General features: G+C 43.7%; 1 protein-coding gene across 1 annotated transcript in view; it reads right to left on the reverse strand.

Moving 5' to 3' along the window:
* Nucleotides 1-96: 96 nt before the first annotated feature.
* The window catches only part of gars1 (glycyl-tRNA synthetase 1), a 24,302-nt gene continuing 5,841 nt past the window's right edge, over nt 97-18,557 (reverse strand). Inside the window, exons 2-11 of the mRNA XM_043690862.1 lie at nt 15,557-15,658; nt 13,279-13,381; nt 11,935-12,076; nt 9,870-9,958; nt 9,034-9,110; nt 8,171-8,316; nt 4,798-4,947; nt 1,723-1,885; nt 1,153-1,317; nt 97-234 (exon numbers count right to left, since the gene is read on the reverse strand). Of these exons, the coding sequence (XP_043546797.1) occupies nt 112-234; nt 1,153-1,317; nt 1,723-1,885; nt 4,798-4,947; nt 8,171-8,316; nt 9,034-9,110; nt 9,870-9,958; nt 11,935-12,076; nt 13,279-13,381; nt 15,557-15,658 (1,260 nt within the window). The 3' untranslated portion in view covers nt 97-111. The remainder of the gene's footprint in view (nt 235-1,152; nt 1,318-1,722; nt 1,886-4,797; nt 4,948-8,170; nt 8,317-9,033; nt 9,111-9,869; nt 9,959-11,934; nt 12,077-13,278; nt 13,382-15,556; nt 15,659-18,557) is intronic.

Genomic DNA, 18,557 nt, shown 5'->3' on the forward strand with positions numbered 1-18,557 from the left:
AGAGAGAGGGGGTCAGAGAGAGAGGGGTCTCTGCAGTCTTTCTCAAACTAGTGCGGAGAGTTCCAGTCACAGTGATCTAACTCCTCTGAACATAGTGTGCAATGCTTCTTGCTATGCAAAGGATATAGGCTCCTTCAAAGCCTTTTCAGCCACTAGAGGCACTTTGGTGGCTCTGGCATGACAGGCGAGATCATAGCAGGATCGATCAGCACAGCCAACTATCTCGATCCAGCCCTGCAGACACAGTGGGGGGAGATTGAATGAGAGTGAGTGCACACAAGGGAGAAGCAAACAATACCCAATCATTCCTACGGATTGTCACCCAATAAAAACAAAATTACAGCAGCAAATGTTTCTAACTATAATTGGCTGGCAGTCCCAATTAAATTATGGTTTTGACCCATAGCACCAGCTGTCATGGGGATGGGAAGGAGTGTGTCAGGGTCTGTATAACCATTCACTCAGACGATGACGGAGCTGAATTTTACCACATTTACTAACTCGAGTAATTTACCCAAAACTCAAACTATTGATGTGTCTTGTAAGATTGAACTGCTATCACCATGTGGTTTCTGTGCTCACTGGGGAAGAAGGGAATGTGAGGAAAGTTAACTGCAGTTAATGTGGTTGAAGTTACAAAAGACAGATCCCGTGTGGATCAGGCCTAGCTCAGCAACCTCTTCCCCTGGGGAACACCATGCAGAGGGGTCATGGCTAAGCTAGAGTACTTCTCAAACCACTGAGGGTTAATGTGGGGAAGGAAGTGTCATAGACTAGTCTGCTCACCCCTCCTCGGCCCATTTGGTTCCACCATGTTAGTTTAATATCAAGGTTGGGGAGAGGAGCTGTCCTGACTGACTGAGGCATTTGTGATCCATGCAGCCAGCAAAAAGGCTGAGCCTGCAGTGGAAGACAGCAGCCCAGATAAAAACAAACTGAACTGTTTCACTGACACAGAGTGATACGGTGATGGGGAATTTCTTTCATGCAGACTGCAGTATGGAACAAAACATCTTTCGTCTCACACACACACACACACGCGCGCACGCACACACACGCACGCACGCACACACACGCACGCACGCACGCACACACACACACACACACACACACACACACAGGGATATTGGTACTGATGAAAGCTATACTTACGTAAGAGGTTTTGGCCTCAGCATCCCAGCAGTCACAGGCGTAGTGCGCCATCTCATTGTCCATGTGCTGCCGGAAACGCAGCTTTCCAGCCGATACACCCACCTTCAGCAGGAAGAGGTAAATCCGTCCAATGAAGTAACCCAGCACCGAGTTATTGATGATGCGCTGCAACAGGAGACAAGATTAGCAGGGAGCGAGAGACAGAGTGACCAAGTCCAGGGGCTTCCCCGTGCAATAAATCCGGAATACAAACCCCACTTCTTCCCAACACCTGTACAATGTTCCCAGATCTTCACCCTGCTGCCCTGACAGTTTCTCAGCAGTTCCACCATATCTATCAGCTCCCTCTGTCCATTCTACCAATCAACTCTTGACTGGAAAAGATCAAATTCCCAATCCATCAATTGACGTGAGTGAAACCAAACCATTCTCCGCCTTTCCAAATCTGCTGGATTCAGGGCTGGTGATAATCTCACCCAGTAACCTAGTGTTCCTGTTTCAGGACCCAGAGCAGAACAGAGCAGGTGTAAGTCAGACCTGCTTTCACATTCATGCAGACAAGAGTGGTACCTGTTCAACAGCATCGCCGAGTCGCATAGTCCGTGCTGACTGCCCGCTAGTCTGAGCTTGGCTGGAGTACAGCAGGATCTGTAAATCTGCCACAGCTTCAAACTTAGGGTGGGTCTTCTCATTGGGATCCACAAAATGCTCAATTTCTGCCATCGTGAATTCTCTGAATAGCAAGAAGGATTGTTAGAGTCGCAACACAGAATTTCTCATCCTTTGTCTCAGTACTATCTATTCCTCTGCTCATGAAGTGCTGTAGCTCAGTCTTGGACAGGCTATCACAGCCTCCCTCCCCTCAAAACCATTCATGAGCCTAACGCATTTGCTTCCACAGCACCTTCCAAACTCATGACCACTTCTATCTAGAAGGACAAGGACAGCAGATACATGGGAACACCACCCCCACAACTCCCCTCCGTGCCACTCACTATCCTGACTTGGAAATAAATCGCTGTTCCTAGTGTTGCTGAGTTAAAGTATTGGAATTCCCTCTGGAACAGCACTGTGCGTGTACCTACACTCAAATGACTGCAGTAGTTCAAGAAGGCAACATACCAGCACCTTCAAGGGCAATTAGGGACGGGCAATAAACACTGGTCTAGCCAGTGGCAACCACATTCCATGAACAAAGAAACGAAAAGCAGGGGTACCTGACAAATCACCAGGTTTCCGAGGTTAATTTCACAACTGGAGCTTGGTGGGGTGTTGTAACCATAACAGTTTGGCTCCCCTAAGACACAGAAACAGACATGGGCCATTCAGCCCCTTGAGATTATTTCACCATTCAATTAGATAATGGGCTCTTTAGGAAGACCATTCAATAAGTGTCTTCTATCATCAAGCAGAGACCATTTCACAGGAAGATCAGAATAAAGGCATGGAGCAGTCATGCTGTGATCGAACGGATGAACAGCCTATTGTTCCGATAGTTGTGTTACCACAGGTTTTCACAGGTAAGCACAGACTGACCACAGGAACATGCAGAGTTCATTCAGCCCCATCAACATGCTTCACTGCTCAATAGTGTAACAGATGGTGAGTATCTGACCTCCATCATAGGGACTGGGGTAGGCCAATCAGCCCATTGAGCCTGCTCCCACCATTGTTAGATCATGGCTGACCCACTACCTCATCTGCTTCCGTTACATTCTAATAACACCATCTGCAGCACAGATTCTAACCCAGGTCTCCAGGACATTAGTTTGCATATCTCTAGTCCAGTGACACTGCCTTCCCACATATCTCTTCATGCCATCAGTCACCCAGAATCGGTTGATTTAGATCATGAATGTGCTCAATGCTTGAGCTTCCGCAGCTGCATCACATTGAGAGCTTCAGTTGAAGAAATTCCTCCACAGCCTCAGTCTGAAATGACCTGCCCATTATCCTGAGATCATGTCCCCTGCTTCTAGACACCCAACCAAAAGAAAACATCCTGTCATTCCCAGGAATGTTAAGTTTTAACTTAATTATCTCTCATTCTTTGATGCTCTGGAGAATACAGATCCAGGTTCCTCATTCTGTCCTTACAGGACAACCCCACCATCCCAGGGATTGATCTGTTACACCCCCCCTATAGCAAGTATATCCTTCCCTAGTTAAGGAAACCACAACTGGACACACTATTCCAGATGTGGTCTCATTAAGGCTCTATTCAACTGTAAGAAGGCATTTTCCTTCTGTACTCAAATCCCCTTGCATTGAAGGTCAACAAAGCATTTAGCTTCTTCGTTGCTTGCTGCACCTGACTCAGAAACACCTGAGCTCCCTTTGGATTGCAACACTTCCCAGGCTCTCACCAGTTACCTTTGTGTTTCTTTCTCCTGAAGGATATAGCTTCACACTTATCCGCAACATATTCCATCTGCCGTGTTCCTGCACCTTCACCTAGTCTGTCTAAATCCCCTTCGATCTCTGCCATGACTTACATTCCCACCTATCAGCAAATATGACGACTTTAATGTGTCAGAAATAAACCCCTCCGTTCTATCTCTATCTGCCTTGCCTCTACATTATTTCATACTATGACAAGAAAAATAATCGATCAAGTTAAAGAGGCTCTAACATGTTAATTCAATGAATAACAATGGTTTTTTAATCGAATAGATCTCCTCACTTTGCAGAAAGTTCTTTCCAACTCCTTTGGAATGCGGCCTGGCTCTTATGGCTCTTTGACCCGAGCACACAATTCCCTTTTTTAAAAAGGATGAGGGTGGCACTAGCTAGATCAGCATTTATTGCCCATCCCTAATTGGCCAGAGAGCAGTTGAGAGTCAACCCCATTGCTGTGGGTTTGGGGTCACGTGTAGGCCAGACCAGGTAAGGATGGCAGTTTCCTTCCCTAAAGGACACAAGTGAACCACGTTCCATGTTTCCAACAATCATCATTACACTCTGCCAGATTTTTTTGAATTCAAAATCCACCATCTGTGGTGCTGGATTAACAATAAATACCATTAGGCCATTGCCTCGCTGTATCCAACACAAATCAATGTTAGATTACTGATAGTTGGTGCACAAAGAGATCAGAAGTCAATCTTCACTCAGTTTTTGGGCTTTTTTTAATCAAGTGGAACCTTACAATATACAGCTGCTCACTCAATTATTTACGGCCATCTCAAATGTCTCTCGATAAATAATCATCTAATGAACACCGTCCACCTGAACATACTTCAACTTAATTCATGCAATTAGCAATCGATTCCTTTCAAAATCCAAAAAGCCTCAATCTAATCAGTTTTTATATCAGAGCAGGGTTGTCTATCGCAGTCTGGCGTAGGCTCAGTACTGGCATACTCTGATGTTTCTAAGCTTGTCCTTTCACTGAGATGACAACAACTCTTGAGGAGTAACATAAAGGGAGGAAAGATAAATAAAAACTGTGTCGCTCGATGACGGCGATAGCTGCCCCAAGCTACCGAACAACCCAGACTAGAATCAAACACTTAACTCAAATCCCAATGAAATAACAGATGTGTGTGAGAGAGTGAGTGAGAGAGAGAGAGAATAAGCAAGAGACAGCACGAGAAGAGAATTAGCTAGCAAAACAATGACAAGAACTAGAGACGAAGCTCTTACCTGACACGGATGAGCCCTGATCGTGGAGAAATCTCATTCCGAAATGAATTTCCTATCTGTGCAGCAGCAAAGGGAAGCTTTCCCTGGTTAAACTCCAGCAGCCGTTTAAAGTTCAGGAAGATTCCCTGGGCTGTTTCTGGTCTGAGGTACCTGAAAATAAAAAGCTGGGGCAGTTTAAAATCAGTCTCTACATGACAACTCCACCAAATGAATCTGCATTGAACCATGCAGACAGATTGGCTGAAATGTACCTACCTCACCCCTCTCCAGCTTCTGTTTCAATATTTGGATGTGAATACATTTAATATAACAATTAATCATCTCCAAGAGACTGTAGATGGTTGTACAATTCTTATGCAGTACACAGTGTGCACTATATACAAACATTCCGTTCTAACATTGTGTGCAGTGGGTAGAATACAGTCCTAACACTTCAAGTAGTGGGAGTTATATTGGGATATACAGGCCACACACAGTGTACACTCGATAGGTTAGACCTTATACTGCACAGTGAGCATTTGGTTGGAATGTACGGTCCTTACAGTTCTATTGGTGTGTAGTTCTTACACTACATTACAGGGTGCATAGTCCTTAATGCTACATACAGAGAAAGAAAGACATGGAGAAAGACATGGAGGCTAGGGAACACTGGGAAATAAATAGTAATGTCTTGAAAACAGTCCACAGTACAGAACAGGAAGTGCTGGAAGTCTTAAAAAACAAAGGTGAATAAATCTCTGGGACCTGATCGAGTGTATCCCGGACATTGTGGGAAGTTAGAGAAGAAATTGTGGGGTCCCTAGCAGGGATATTTGTATCATTCACAGGCACAGGTGAGGTGCCAGAGGACTGGAAAGTAGCTAATGTTGTGCTTTTACTTAAGAAAGGCTGTAAGGAGAAGCGTGGGAACTACAGACCTGAGAGTCTGAAATCAGTGGTGGGTATGTTGTTGGAGAAAATTCTGGGAAATAGGATTTGCATGCATTTGGAGAGGCAAGGAAGGATTAGGGATAGTTAGCCTGGTTTTGTGTGTGGGAAATCATGTCTCACAAACTTGAGTTTGAGGATGTAACCAAAAAGATAGATGAGGGCACAGTGGTAGACACTGTTCACATGGACTTTGTAAAGCCTTTAACAAAGTACTAATCCATTCACCATGCAGAAAAGTTAGATCACATGGGATTCAGGGAGAGATTGTCAATTGGATACAAAATTGGCTTGAAGCTAGGAGATAGAGGGTGGTAATGGAGGATTGTTTTTCAGACTGGAGGCCTGTGACCAGTGGTGCTCTGCAGGCACTGGTACTGGGTCCGCTGCTGTTTGTCATTTATGCAAATGTTTTGGATGAGGTTTTAGGAGACATTACAGATGACACCAAAATTGGTCATATAGTCGACAGTGAAGCAGGTTACCTAAGATTACAAAGGGATCTTAATCAATTGAATCAATGGGCTGAGAAGTGGCAGATGGAGTTTAGTTTGAATAAATGCAAGGTATTGCATTTTGGTAAAATGAACAAGGGCAGGACTTGTACAATTAATGGTAGGACCTTGGAAAGTGCATTGAATAGAGAGACCTTGGAGTTCAGGTGTATAAATCATTGGTGGTTAAGAATGTGTTTAACAAACTTGCCTTTATTGCTCAAACCACCGAGTACGTGAGTTGGGACGACATGTTGAGGTTGTACAGGTCGTTGGTGAGGCCACGTTTGGAGTACTGTGTACAGTTCTGGTCACCCTGCTATATGAAGGATATCATTGAATTGGAGAGAGTTCTGAAAACATTTATAAGGATGTTACTGGGACTAGAGGGTTTGAATTATAAGGAAAGGCTGGATAGGCTAGGACTTATCTTTTCACTGGAGGATAGGAGGTTGAGGAGGTGAGCTTAATACAGCTTTATAAGATCATGAGAAGCATAGACAAGATGAATAGCAAAGGTCTGGTGAGTCTGTACAGGGCCCTGGTGAGACTACACCTGGAGTACTGTGTGCAGTTCTGGTCTCCAAATTTGAGGAAAGACATTCTGGCTATTGAGGGAGTGCAGCGTAGGTTCACGAGGTCAATTCCTGGAATGGCGGGACTACCTTACACTGAAAGACTGGAGGACTGGGCTTGTATACCCTTGAGTTTAGAAGACTGAGAGGGGATATGATTGAGACATACAAGATTATTAAAGGATTGGACACTCTGGAGGCAGGAAACATGTTTCCGCTGATGGGTGAGTCCTGAACCAGAGGACACAGATTAAAAATACGGGGTAGACCATTTAAGACAGAGATGAGGAGAAACTTCTTCACACAGAGAGTAGTGGCTGTGTGGAATGCTCTGCCCCAGAGGGCAGTGGAGGCCCAGTCTCTGGATTCATTTAAGAATGAGTTGGATAGAGCTCTCAAGGATAGTGGAATCAAGGGTTATGGAGATAAGGCAGGAACAGGATACTGATTAAGGATGATCAGCCATAATCATATTGAATGGCGGTGCAGGCTCGAAGGGCAGAATGGCCTACTCCTGCACCTATTGTCTATTATCTATTGTCTTTACCCTTGTGCATGGTAGTGGTGGTGGTGGTCAAAACTATGGTGGATATTTTTAAGATGACAGGAGAAAGATTTAAAAGGGACCTGAGGGGCAACATTTTCACATGATGAACAGCCAGAGGTAGTGGTAGAGGCAGGTACAGTTACAACATTGAAAATACATTTGGACAGATACAGGAATAGGAAAGGTTCAGACAGATATGGGCCAAACGTAGGCAAGTGGGGCTAGTTAAGTTTGGGAAACTTAGTTGGCATGGACAAGTCGAACCAAGGGTCTATTTTCATTCTATATGACTCTATGACTATGACTCTAAAGGATACAGTTGTTAGACTACACATTGAGGATGTACAGTTCTTACACAATACACTGACGATATAGTCCTTATACTGTATATGGGTATACAGTCCTTACACTATGTAGAGGTGTATACTATGTACAGCAGCTATACAATCAAACTGTACATTGAATATTATATTGACAAATACCGACCTTACACTGTGTAGAGTGGGTATATTTGAATGTACGGTCCTTACAATTGTTGAGTCTTTATAATGAACATATTAGTGTGTACAGCCCTTACACTGTTATGGGTATTGTACAGGAATGTTCAGTCCTTACATTGTACACTGTGGGTAGTATGTTGGAAAATACTGTACACAGTGGTTAATATACAACAGAGGATTCTAAAGGATATGTGGCAACCATTCCATGTTCGTACTTATGCTTCTTTCAAGCCTCTTCCTGATCGATATCCCTCAATGTAACCCTCGATTCAACATTCTCCCCAATGTGCTAGTCTAGCCTCCCCTTAAATACTATTCATCTCTTCTTACCCTGGCATGTTCCCTCCTGGTCCAATGGATGTCTGGAACATCAGATTGAAGGAGATAGGTGGAGACAAATCGTTCCCCGTGACTGGAGACTTGACGTTATATTTCACAAAGAGATCCGTTAATTCCTGTTGGCTGTAATTATCCAGCTAATGAGAAAAAGAAACAAATTTGATTATTGTTTCTTTACGATGCTTATTTGGGTGGTACAGTAATCTTGGCCAGAACCTGCAGAAAATAGCGAGAATCCGAAAATCACTGCTACCTAGAAGCTGTAGAAGCGGTGACAATGGGAAATCAATGTCTTTTTGTTGGGCAAGGGCATTAAGGGATATGAAATCACAGACTGGGCATTATCTAGCTGAAAGGCACTACAGTTCCAAACAGGCTGAATGCCTCCTCCTGTTCCTATGGCAAGGGAAGACCACCCTGTTTCTCTTCCATCAATGCTCTGGTGTTCAATAAATCAACAGCACATGGTGAACTGCACCCCAGTGAAAGCGCAACCCTCAAAACAAATATATGGAGGAAAACCAAAGGCAGAATGGGAGAAACAAAGGAAACGCATGAAAGTAACACTACAATACCAACTGCAATGATCAAGCTGATCATGGAAACACAGCACTCAGTGCACAGTGTTCTGAGGAAGGGTCACTGGACCCGAAACATTCTGATCTTTCTTCACAGACGCTGCTGAGTTTTTCTGGCAACTTCTGTTTTTGTTCCTGATTTACAGTACCTGGAGTTCTTTTAGTTCTTACTCATTGCATATCAGTAGACTTGGATGAACAGAAATGGACAACCCCCTTTGTGAGAAAACAAGGGGTAGATGGGCTAAAACAGACAAGTGAAACAGATTCTCATACCTGAGTGATGACATTTTCCATCTCGGCTTTCTTCTCTGCTGAGCACTTCTTATCGGACATCAGTTTCTGCAGGTGAGCTATAAAAATGGAAAACGATTCAAGATTGCCAAACTGGTGGAGGTAATGTCACGTGGCTTAGTTTTGATGCATCAAGACCTGACAGGCTAGCGCCATTGCACAGAAACCTGCTGCCAATGAGTGATACAAATAATTTCTACGTCTTCTCTCAATGGTACATCAACAGCACAATGCATTCAGAGAGTCTGTTCATCATACAGCAAGGTACCAGTACACAATGGCTTCTCCTTTGGGGGGAGATGGATGTGGTTGGTGGTGGTGGTGGTGAGGGTGAGAAATGGAGAAGAGGATAAGATTGAGTCTTTGGGAGGACAAGTAGAGGCAGACACTTCAGGGAGACAGAAAATCACTGACTGCTGGGGCAAGGTGACGTTAAGATGAACGGAGAAGGCACGGGAAAGACTATACTGCTTTAGCCAGAAATCAGTATAGACAAGATGGACCAAATGGCCTCCTTCTGGTCTGTATCATTCAAGGTCAAAATGAACTGAATCGGCAAAAATGTTACTGACTGTCAGCAGTCATCCAGGGCATCAAATAGGCTCTTGCGGTACAGTGATAATGACCTTGCCTCTGAGCCAGAAGACCCAGGTTCAAGTCCCACCTGCTCCAGATTTGTGTCCTTATGTCCCTGAACAGGTAGATTAAAAAACCTCGCAGGGAAAATGCACTTTAACACATGGTAAGGTGGGTCAGTTCCCCAACCGTACAGAGCGTTCACTGAATTACCAGCCCTCAGTCCAAATGGAAACTGTTACCTTTCAACAGATGATCAGCACGGAAACATTCCCCATTCTTCACGTCCTTCACCATGTAGTCAGCAAACTTATCCACATGTCCAGATGTTCTGCAACATAGATCACCAAAGCTCAGCAGCAGAAAGCTCAGGTCACAAAATTGACTGATCTTCCCAGCCTCACAATGAAACCGTCCTCTCGACAGCAGTGGGCTAAAGGCAACCCTCTGCTAACTCTGTCAATGCCAACAAAAGAATCTAATTAAATAAAACAAGTCCGAAATACCTCCCACTCACTATCTGGGTCATTCAGATATTAACTGGTTGAGCACAGAACTGTCTAAAACTGAGGCAGAGATTGTCAATTGGAGGTAGGGAGCTCTGCGGAAACAGCACTGGGGAGAAGCACAGAAGCACACAAGAAAACCCAAACAAAGTTTTAACCATCTGAGAACAGTCCCTAAGATCAAACTCCAATTCTCAGAGGTTGATCTCCACAACGGAGATAATATTATTCAACTGCTTTGTCAGCTAGACCATCTGAGAAATTATTCAGGGAGAAAGATTATTTTAAGATAATATCTTCACTGTCTTTGGCTGCTCACTAATTGTTGAGTTGAATCCAAAACGTCATGCCATCAACACCCACTGTAGCTTCAGAGAAGGAAGATGATGCCCATTTCTCATCCAGATACCGACAACAAGGACCGAGTGTGTGGTTGGCTCAGAGTACATCTACCCAGTCCCCCAGAGTGGATCAGCAAGCCCTTGACATGGGTCCTCAAGGACAACACGAAGGCTTGTAGATTTTTTTTCATTCTTTGATGGGATATTGATGATGCCGGCCAGGCCAGCATTTGTTACTCCATTGTTGAGTGGAATGGCTTTCTCACCCCATCTCAGAGGGCAGTTAAGAGTCAACCACATTGTCCGGTCGAGTCACATGTTAAGCCTAGACCAGGTAAGGGCATTAATGAACCAAATGTGTTTTTATCACAACTGATGATTGTCTCACAGTCACCATTTGTGAGATTAGTTCTCAAATTCTAGAGGTTTCTAAAAAAAATCATTCACAGGATGTGGAAGCTGCTGGCTAAACCAGCAGTGTTTATTGCCCATCCCTAATTGCCCTTAAGATGATGATGATGAGCTGCCTCCTTGAACTGCTGCAGTTCATATGACCATAATGCTGATAGGGAGGTTCAGGATTCTGATCCAGTGACACTGAAGGAACAACAATACATTTCCACATCAGCTTGGTGTATCACTGAAAGGGGATCTGGCAGGTAAAGTGGGATATTCAATGATGACAATGCCATTGAACATCATGGGGAAATGTTTAGAGTATTTCTTGTTTGAGATGGTCCTTGCCTTAAGAATATTACCCAGATTGTGCTGCATATGAATACAAGCTGCTCATTTTCATTTGGATTAACTGAATTAGAACACCCTCAGCTCCCTAAGTAGGAGTTGAACCTGCCTCCTCAGAAAATTAGATTGGATCTCTGGATTATTCATGCCATGACATTAACTTAAGGGGATATGGCAGTGTAGTGATAATGTTAGTGTTACAAGTTGTCACCTACAGCTCCTCTGGTCCGAGCTGGTTTCTCATGTTGTTCCATTATCACTCCCTCTTTCTTTACAGCATCATCCCTTTTGTTCTCCAATCATTAATGACATTGAAGAGCAGAAGATTGAGAAGAGAATTCAAGTGCTCAAAATCATAGGAGGTCTGGACAGAGCAGATGGGGAGATATTGTTCCCATTGGTGTTAGTACAGAGAACCAGATGCCTCAGATTTAAAATGATGGACCAACAAAGCAATGGTGACATGAGATAAAACATTTTCACAGACCAAACGGTTAAGGTCTGGAATGCACTGCCCAAGTGTGTGGTTGGAAGCACCTTTGACCACGGTTTTCAAAAAGGAATTGGATTATGATCGGAAGATGAAAAATTTGCAAAGGTGAGGGGAAAAGACAGAGTGTGGGACTATCTGAGGTGCCTTTACGGAGATCCAGCACTGACCCAACAGATTGGATGGTCTCCTTTCTGTGTTGCAGTCATTGCATAATTCTACTTACTTCAGGACAGGTTCAGGAGTCAGCATCGTGCAGTCAATCTCCAGAATCTGCTCCTCCTGGATGAAATGCTGCCGCCAGATCTGCAGGATGTTGTTCTTCAGAGCACAGCCGACAGGGCCAAAGTCATACAGGCCACTCACACCTGTTCCAAAGTACAATGAGACCTTACATACATACAGGATGCAAATTCACCCCTCACCCACACCGTTTTCATTCATCATCTGCCTAATTGGGGCTCTCACAGACTGCTCCTATCTCAGCCCCCTCAATGGGTACAATCACTGGACAAATACAGCTGTTTAGTGATCACATTACTGGACCAGAGTCTTGCATTAATAATCCAGAGAATGGAAGTTCAATCTCTACAGCAAAAATTTGGGAATTTTAATTCCATTCTTCAAAATGTCTGGAGCTAGAGTCTCAATAAAAGTCGTAAAGTTGTTTCAAGCTCCTGTTAAAAACAAAACGTGTTCAGTCGCATCCTTCATAAAAGAAGGAAAATGACCCACAGTATGATTGAGTCTCAACTCCCCTTCAAAGGCAACCTGCTCCATTATATCAAGGCAATTAGGGACATGGGGGGAAAAAAAGACAAGCCTGCCAAAGATGCCTGCACCCCAGGATATTATTTTTTAGAATCAGCTACCAGTACTCCCCAACTTCGATTCCACTGTGTCATGTTGAAATTGAAATATTAAAAGCTCATTTGTTAAAGCCTGGGTCAGGACCAAAGAGGTAGCTAAAAGGATGAATCAAACTGGTCCATTGTTACCCCTCTAAGAAAGGAAGCCGGTACTCCTTCATCAATCTCTTCATACAGCCAAAGCTGCTGCGGATAGGTAACAAGCAGACACAATTCTGATACCAACCAACTTTGTGACTTGCAACATTAAAGCAGAACTGTACTCAACTAAATTGCTGCTTCACTTCTACATATTTCCATGCCTTCCTCAATCACTTCTTCTCTGTTCATGGGTTGTCAGTGCCTTTGAGAAGGTGGTGGAGCTGCAGCCTTTGGGAAATAGGACACCCACAATGCTCTTAGAGAGGGAGTTCCAGGAGTTGACCCAGCAGTAACAAAGGAATAGAGTTATTGCTCCAAGTCAGGATAATGGGGAGGCGTGGAGGGAAACTTGCAAGTGGTGGTGTTCCAATGTGTCTGCTGCCCTAGAGAGAATTTTATTCCCCAGGCAACTGTGTGGCAGCAAACTGGTGATGGAAGAGGGGCATCTCTCGTCACCATAGGCAGAGGCAGACCTTATACATCAGCTGGTGTCTGACTCTCTACTAATTATATACTTTAATACAAATGACTACATATTCAGGGACTGGTCCTCTTCCTACCTCCATATATCGCAAAAGCTTGATCATAGAAAAACCTCCTCTTTAGGGTATCCTCCATTTTTGTTCGGTCAACTATGTCATCCTTTGGCTGCAGAGCCAGCTCCTGTGGGGAGAAGGATACACAGCAAAATGATTTCTACGTGAAGCAATACAATTCCTGAGATTGCAATATGTTTCTCTTGGACTCATGCAGGGTGAAACACTCAGACATGTATACAGGCTCTAAGACAAAACCAAAGTCAATGGAGTTAATAGGTGACAAAAGGTTCCATCAATGACACAGGATTCAGTTTCTCGAAGGAGAATAGAGATGCAGAGATTTTGGAAAGGAACTCCACAGCTTATGATGCATGGGCCTAAAGTTATAACTACCACTGTCGAGGAGAATAAAGTGGAAGACGCACAAGGCCAGAACTGGAAGAATACAGAGATCTGAGAGTTGAAGGAGATTAAGGAGAGAGGGCAAGCAAGGCTCTGGAGGGTTTGCACATTCTGACCAAAATTCTAAAATTCTAAGCCACTGTTCAACTGGGAGACAATGTAGGTCAGTGAACACGAAGTGATATGATGGGTGAATGAGATTTAGAGTGAGGAGTTTTAGACGAGCTGAAGTTACAGGGAGCACAAGGTCTATAACCGAGTAGGGAAATGACAGAAACACAGAGGAGCTGAGGTAGTAGTGAGGACACAATGTTGTCAAGGTGGATGTAGGTGGCTTTGCTGATTGAATATTTGCTCTATCAGTAGCTTGATTCAGGATTAGATCTCGCCACCAAAGACAGATGTTGCTGGTCAGACGGAGATAGTGGCCAAGGAACAGTGTACAAGTGGAAATGGAATTTATAGTGGAGATGGAAGATAGTTGCTTTTTTTTCCCAATATTTAATTTTTAGATTAGATTAGATTCCCTACAGTGTGGAAACAGGCCCTTTGGCCCAACAAGTCCACACTGACCCTCCGGAGAATAACCCACCCAGACCCATTTCCCTCTGACTAATGCACCTCGCACTATGGACAATCAGACATAACCAATTCACCTAACCTGCACATCTCTGGATTGTGGGAGAAAACCGGAGCACCCAAAGGAAACGCATGGGGAGAATGTGCAAACACCACACAGACAGTCGCCCGAGGCTGGAATTGAACCCGGGTCCCTGTGAGGCAGCAGTGCTAACCACTGAGCCACCATGTGCCTGCAATTCATCCATCTAAAGCGTTGGTCTCCATTTTAATACTTACGTTGGAGGCAGTTCAGAGAAACTTTACGAAGCTGACTCCAGAGATAAAAATTTTTGCCTTATGAGGAAAAACTGAGCAGGATGTGTGATTACTCATCGGAGTTCAGAAGAACGAGAAGTAATCTTATTGAAACATAAATTTTGAGGGCGCTTCTCAGGATAGATGAGAGGATGTTTCCCCGTGAGGAAATCTAGAATTAAACAGCACAGCTTGAAGGGTGTCCCACTTAAGATGCAGATAAGGAACAATTTCTTTTCTCAGAGGGTCATAGATCTTTTGAATTCTCCTCCCCAACAATAATGGAGACTGGGTCATTGAAAATGCTCAAGGCTGATTTCTGATCCATGAGGGAGTCGGGGTTATGGGGACAGACAGGAAAGTGGAATTACTGTCACAGTCAGATTACTGAATGGTGTAGCAGGTTCAATGGGCTAAATGGCCTACTCCTGCTCTTCTTTCTTATTCAGGACGGGAAGAGACAGAGATAGAATGGAGATACAGCAGAGGCAAAGAAGAGATCAAGAGTTGGGATGGAGAGACAAGGCTAGATGGCATCAGTATGCAAGTGGAGCCCAACACAGTTTGTTCAGATGAAGTTACCAAAGTTGCAATTAGATAAGATACAAGAGAGTGAAGGACAGCATGATGGGAAAGATTCATTGCAAAATTTCTTCTGGCTGTTGCTGGAAAGGTAAGAACAGAACGATTTGTGGCCAATGAGTCAGAGAGTCATAGAGATGTACAGGACGGAAACAGAGCCTTTGGTCCAACCCGTCCATGCCGACCAGATATCCCAACCCATTCTGGTCCCACCTGCCAGCACTTGGCCCATTTCCCACTAAACCCTTCCTATTCATATACTCATCCAAATGCCTTTTAGATGTTGCAATTGTACCAGCCTCCACCACTTCCTCTGGCAGCTCATTTCATACACATACTACCCTGTATGTGAAAAAGTTGCCCCTTAGGTCTCTTTTATATCTTTCCCCTCTCACCCAAAACCCATGCCCTCTAGTTCTGGAGAGATCGTAGTTTGTACCTTAGCCTCCAGGATCCTTTTCCGAGCTTTAAGCTCGGCCACAGCTTTATCGACATCCACCTGTGGAAAATTCTCTGCTTTAAGTTTCCGAACAAGTTCACCCTGGAAAGGAACAACAGAGAGTGAGTGAAAAAACATGTCAGACCAGTGTCGATTTCAGCAACACAACTAGAGAAATGATGTCACTTTATACAAAGTTAAAAGTCACACGGCACCAGGTTTATTTGAAATCACAAGCTTTCGGAGCATTGTTCCTTCGTCAGGTGAAGTGAGGGCAGCGCTCCAAAACCTTGTGATTTCAAATAGACCTGCTGGTTTATAACCTGGTGTCACGTGACTTCCTCTGACCTTATCCACTCCAGTCCAGTCCAAGACCGTCACCTCTACATTATTACTTTATACAGACAGCTGAGACTGAAAATTGCAAATACCTCAGAAACAGCTCCACTGTTTCTTTCAATCTATCTGTTCAAATTCATTCATTGCCCATCCCGAATTCTCCTGAATGAGGGCCTTCTTGAATTGCTGTAGTTAGGGAGTTCTGGGATTTTGACCCAACAACAGTGAGGGAATGAAATGAACCAAGGAGATCAGCAAGGGAACACTGATCATTTTATTGTATGGCTTGGTTCTGAGAAAAGACAAGGTACAAACTAGACTTCGAACAATAAGCTGAGGTCAAGGGGATATACATGGAGGTGGCACAGATAAATAGCAAAGATTTGCAGGAGGAGTGAGGGATCAAAGCACAGAGTGGTATTGAACGAATACATCGCATCTGCCTTTACCAAGCAAGAAAATGCTGCCCAGGGCATAGAGACAGAGGAGATGGTTTAAACACTTGAAAGATTTAAAATAGAAAGAGAGGAGGTATTGGATAGGATGCCTGCACTTAAAAGTTTATAAGATACCAGGACCAGATAAGACGTAACCAAGAGAAGTGACACTAAGTAACCCAGAGACACTGCCATAACTATGCATTCATCTTTCGATTCAGGGTGGTGCCAAAGGATTGGAGAACTGCAAATGTTACCCACCTTGTTTTAAATAAAATGTAAAGATAAACCCAGCAAGTATAGGGTAGTCATTTTAAATTCTGTTAGAGGAAAAGGTTTAGAAACAATAACTGGGACAAAAACCAACAGTCATTTGGATAAATTTGGATTGATCGAGAAATTCCAGCATAAAGTTAAAACAACCCATACTTAATTAATTTATTGGCATTTGAACAGAGAGGGTTGATGAGGTCAATCCTGAGGATGTGCTGCAGAGAGATTTCCAGAAGACACTGGATACAATACCCCACAACAGACATTTCAGAAAGTCTGAGCTCTTGGAATAAAAAGGACAATAACAAAATGAATAAGAAATTGATTGAGTAACAGAAACCAGAGTACAATGAATGGATGTTTTTCCAGGCTGAAGGAAGATTTGTAATGGAGCTATCCAGGAGCCAATGTTCGGACCCTTGTTATTTATGATAAATATGTAATGACTTAGACCCTTGTGCCTTGACACAATTTCCAAACACATGATGATACAAAGTTTGGAAGCACTGGGAGTTGTGATGAGGATCTAGAGTGCACTGAGTGTGCAATGGAGGCAGAGTCAATTGAAGCATCCAATGAGAATTAAATTATGTTAGGAAACATTCCTTAACAAGTCTTTGGGGAGAAGGCAGGTCAGTAGCAGTAGGTTAACTGCCCCTTCAGAAGACCAGCACCTATATAATGGGCTGAATGGCCTGTGTCACTGCTGAGCCCAATCTATGATATGAATCAGATGACATCATGAATTATTCTCTCCAGCAGTGTGAAGCCCTGTAACAGTAAGACAAGAGGGCGATGGCAGAGTGGGATTATTGCCAGACTTAATCCAGTGATCCAGGCAATACTCTGGCGACCAGAGATCAATCCCACCACAGGAGATGATGGAATGTGAATATAATAAAAACATGGAGTTAAGGATCTAACGATGATCGCGATACCTGTTATCAAATGTCAGAAAAATTCATCTGATTCATTAATGCCCTTCAGGGAAGAAAGCTGCCATCCTTCCCAGTCTGGCCTCATGTGACTCCAGACCCACAGCAATGTGGTTGGCTCTTTACTGCCCACTGGGTAATTAGGTATGGGCAATAAATGCTGGCCTAGGCAATGATAACTCCATCCCATGACTGAATTTTCAAAAAGCTGTATTTTTACTGCATCCAGGAAACCTGCCTGTTTTTGTCCATAGAAAAGGCAGCTGCATTTTTGCAGCACCCTTTACAGCCTCAGGCTATTCCAAAGGTTTTGACAGCTAAATTCAATACTTTCATTTCTGATATGTCGCAATGCAGAAAATTTAACAGTCAATTTGAACATTGCAAGCTCCCACAGATAGCAGAATGAAATAAGATCAATAAAATAAAGCGCTTTAGCAATGGCTGTTAAGGATTAAATCCTGGCCAGGAACAAGGAGAACTCTCCTGCGCTTCTGTGCTGTGCAATCAACCTGTTACATACACCCAAAAGATTAGACAGGTCTTGGTTTAAACCACAGCTCCTCGCATACATTCAGCCATCAGGTACACAAGAAATGGGCAGGTCATTCTCAAGGTCTAAAGTACACAAGGCACAGATAGAAAACGAGAACAATTGGACAGAAGGGTGGGACAAGGAGCTTCAAGGGCACATGCACAAAGTAGACATCACATGAATTTCCTTCAAGTTTCTTTTTATACCTGATACAGTGCAGGTATGTACCAGTGACCTACAGGCAAGGCTGTTGTTCAGAGTGTTTAATATCCAAATGGTGAACACAGATGAATATCCTTCAGCACACCATAACAGCATACCATACCAGTACATTGTAAATACTTAACAGAAAGGACTTAATACCACAGTATATCCCAACTGGGAGCACAGAGACATGAGGTTACAGTGCATCCCAACTGGGAGCACAGAGACATGATGTTACAGTGCATCCTAACTGGGAGCACAGAGACATGATGTTACAG

The sequence above is a fragment of the Chiloscyllium plagiosum genome, chromosome 5 (assembly GCF_004010195.1).
Source record: "Chiloscyllium plagiosum isolate BGI_BamShark_2017 chromosome 5, ASM401019v2, whole genome shotgun sequence".
Classification (NCBI taxonomy): domain Eukaryota; kingdom Metazoa; phylum Chordata; class Chondrichthyes; order Orectolobiformes; family Hemiscylliidae; genus Chiloscyllium; species Chiloscyllium plagiosum.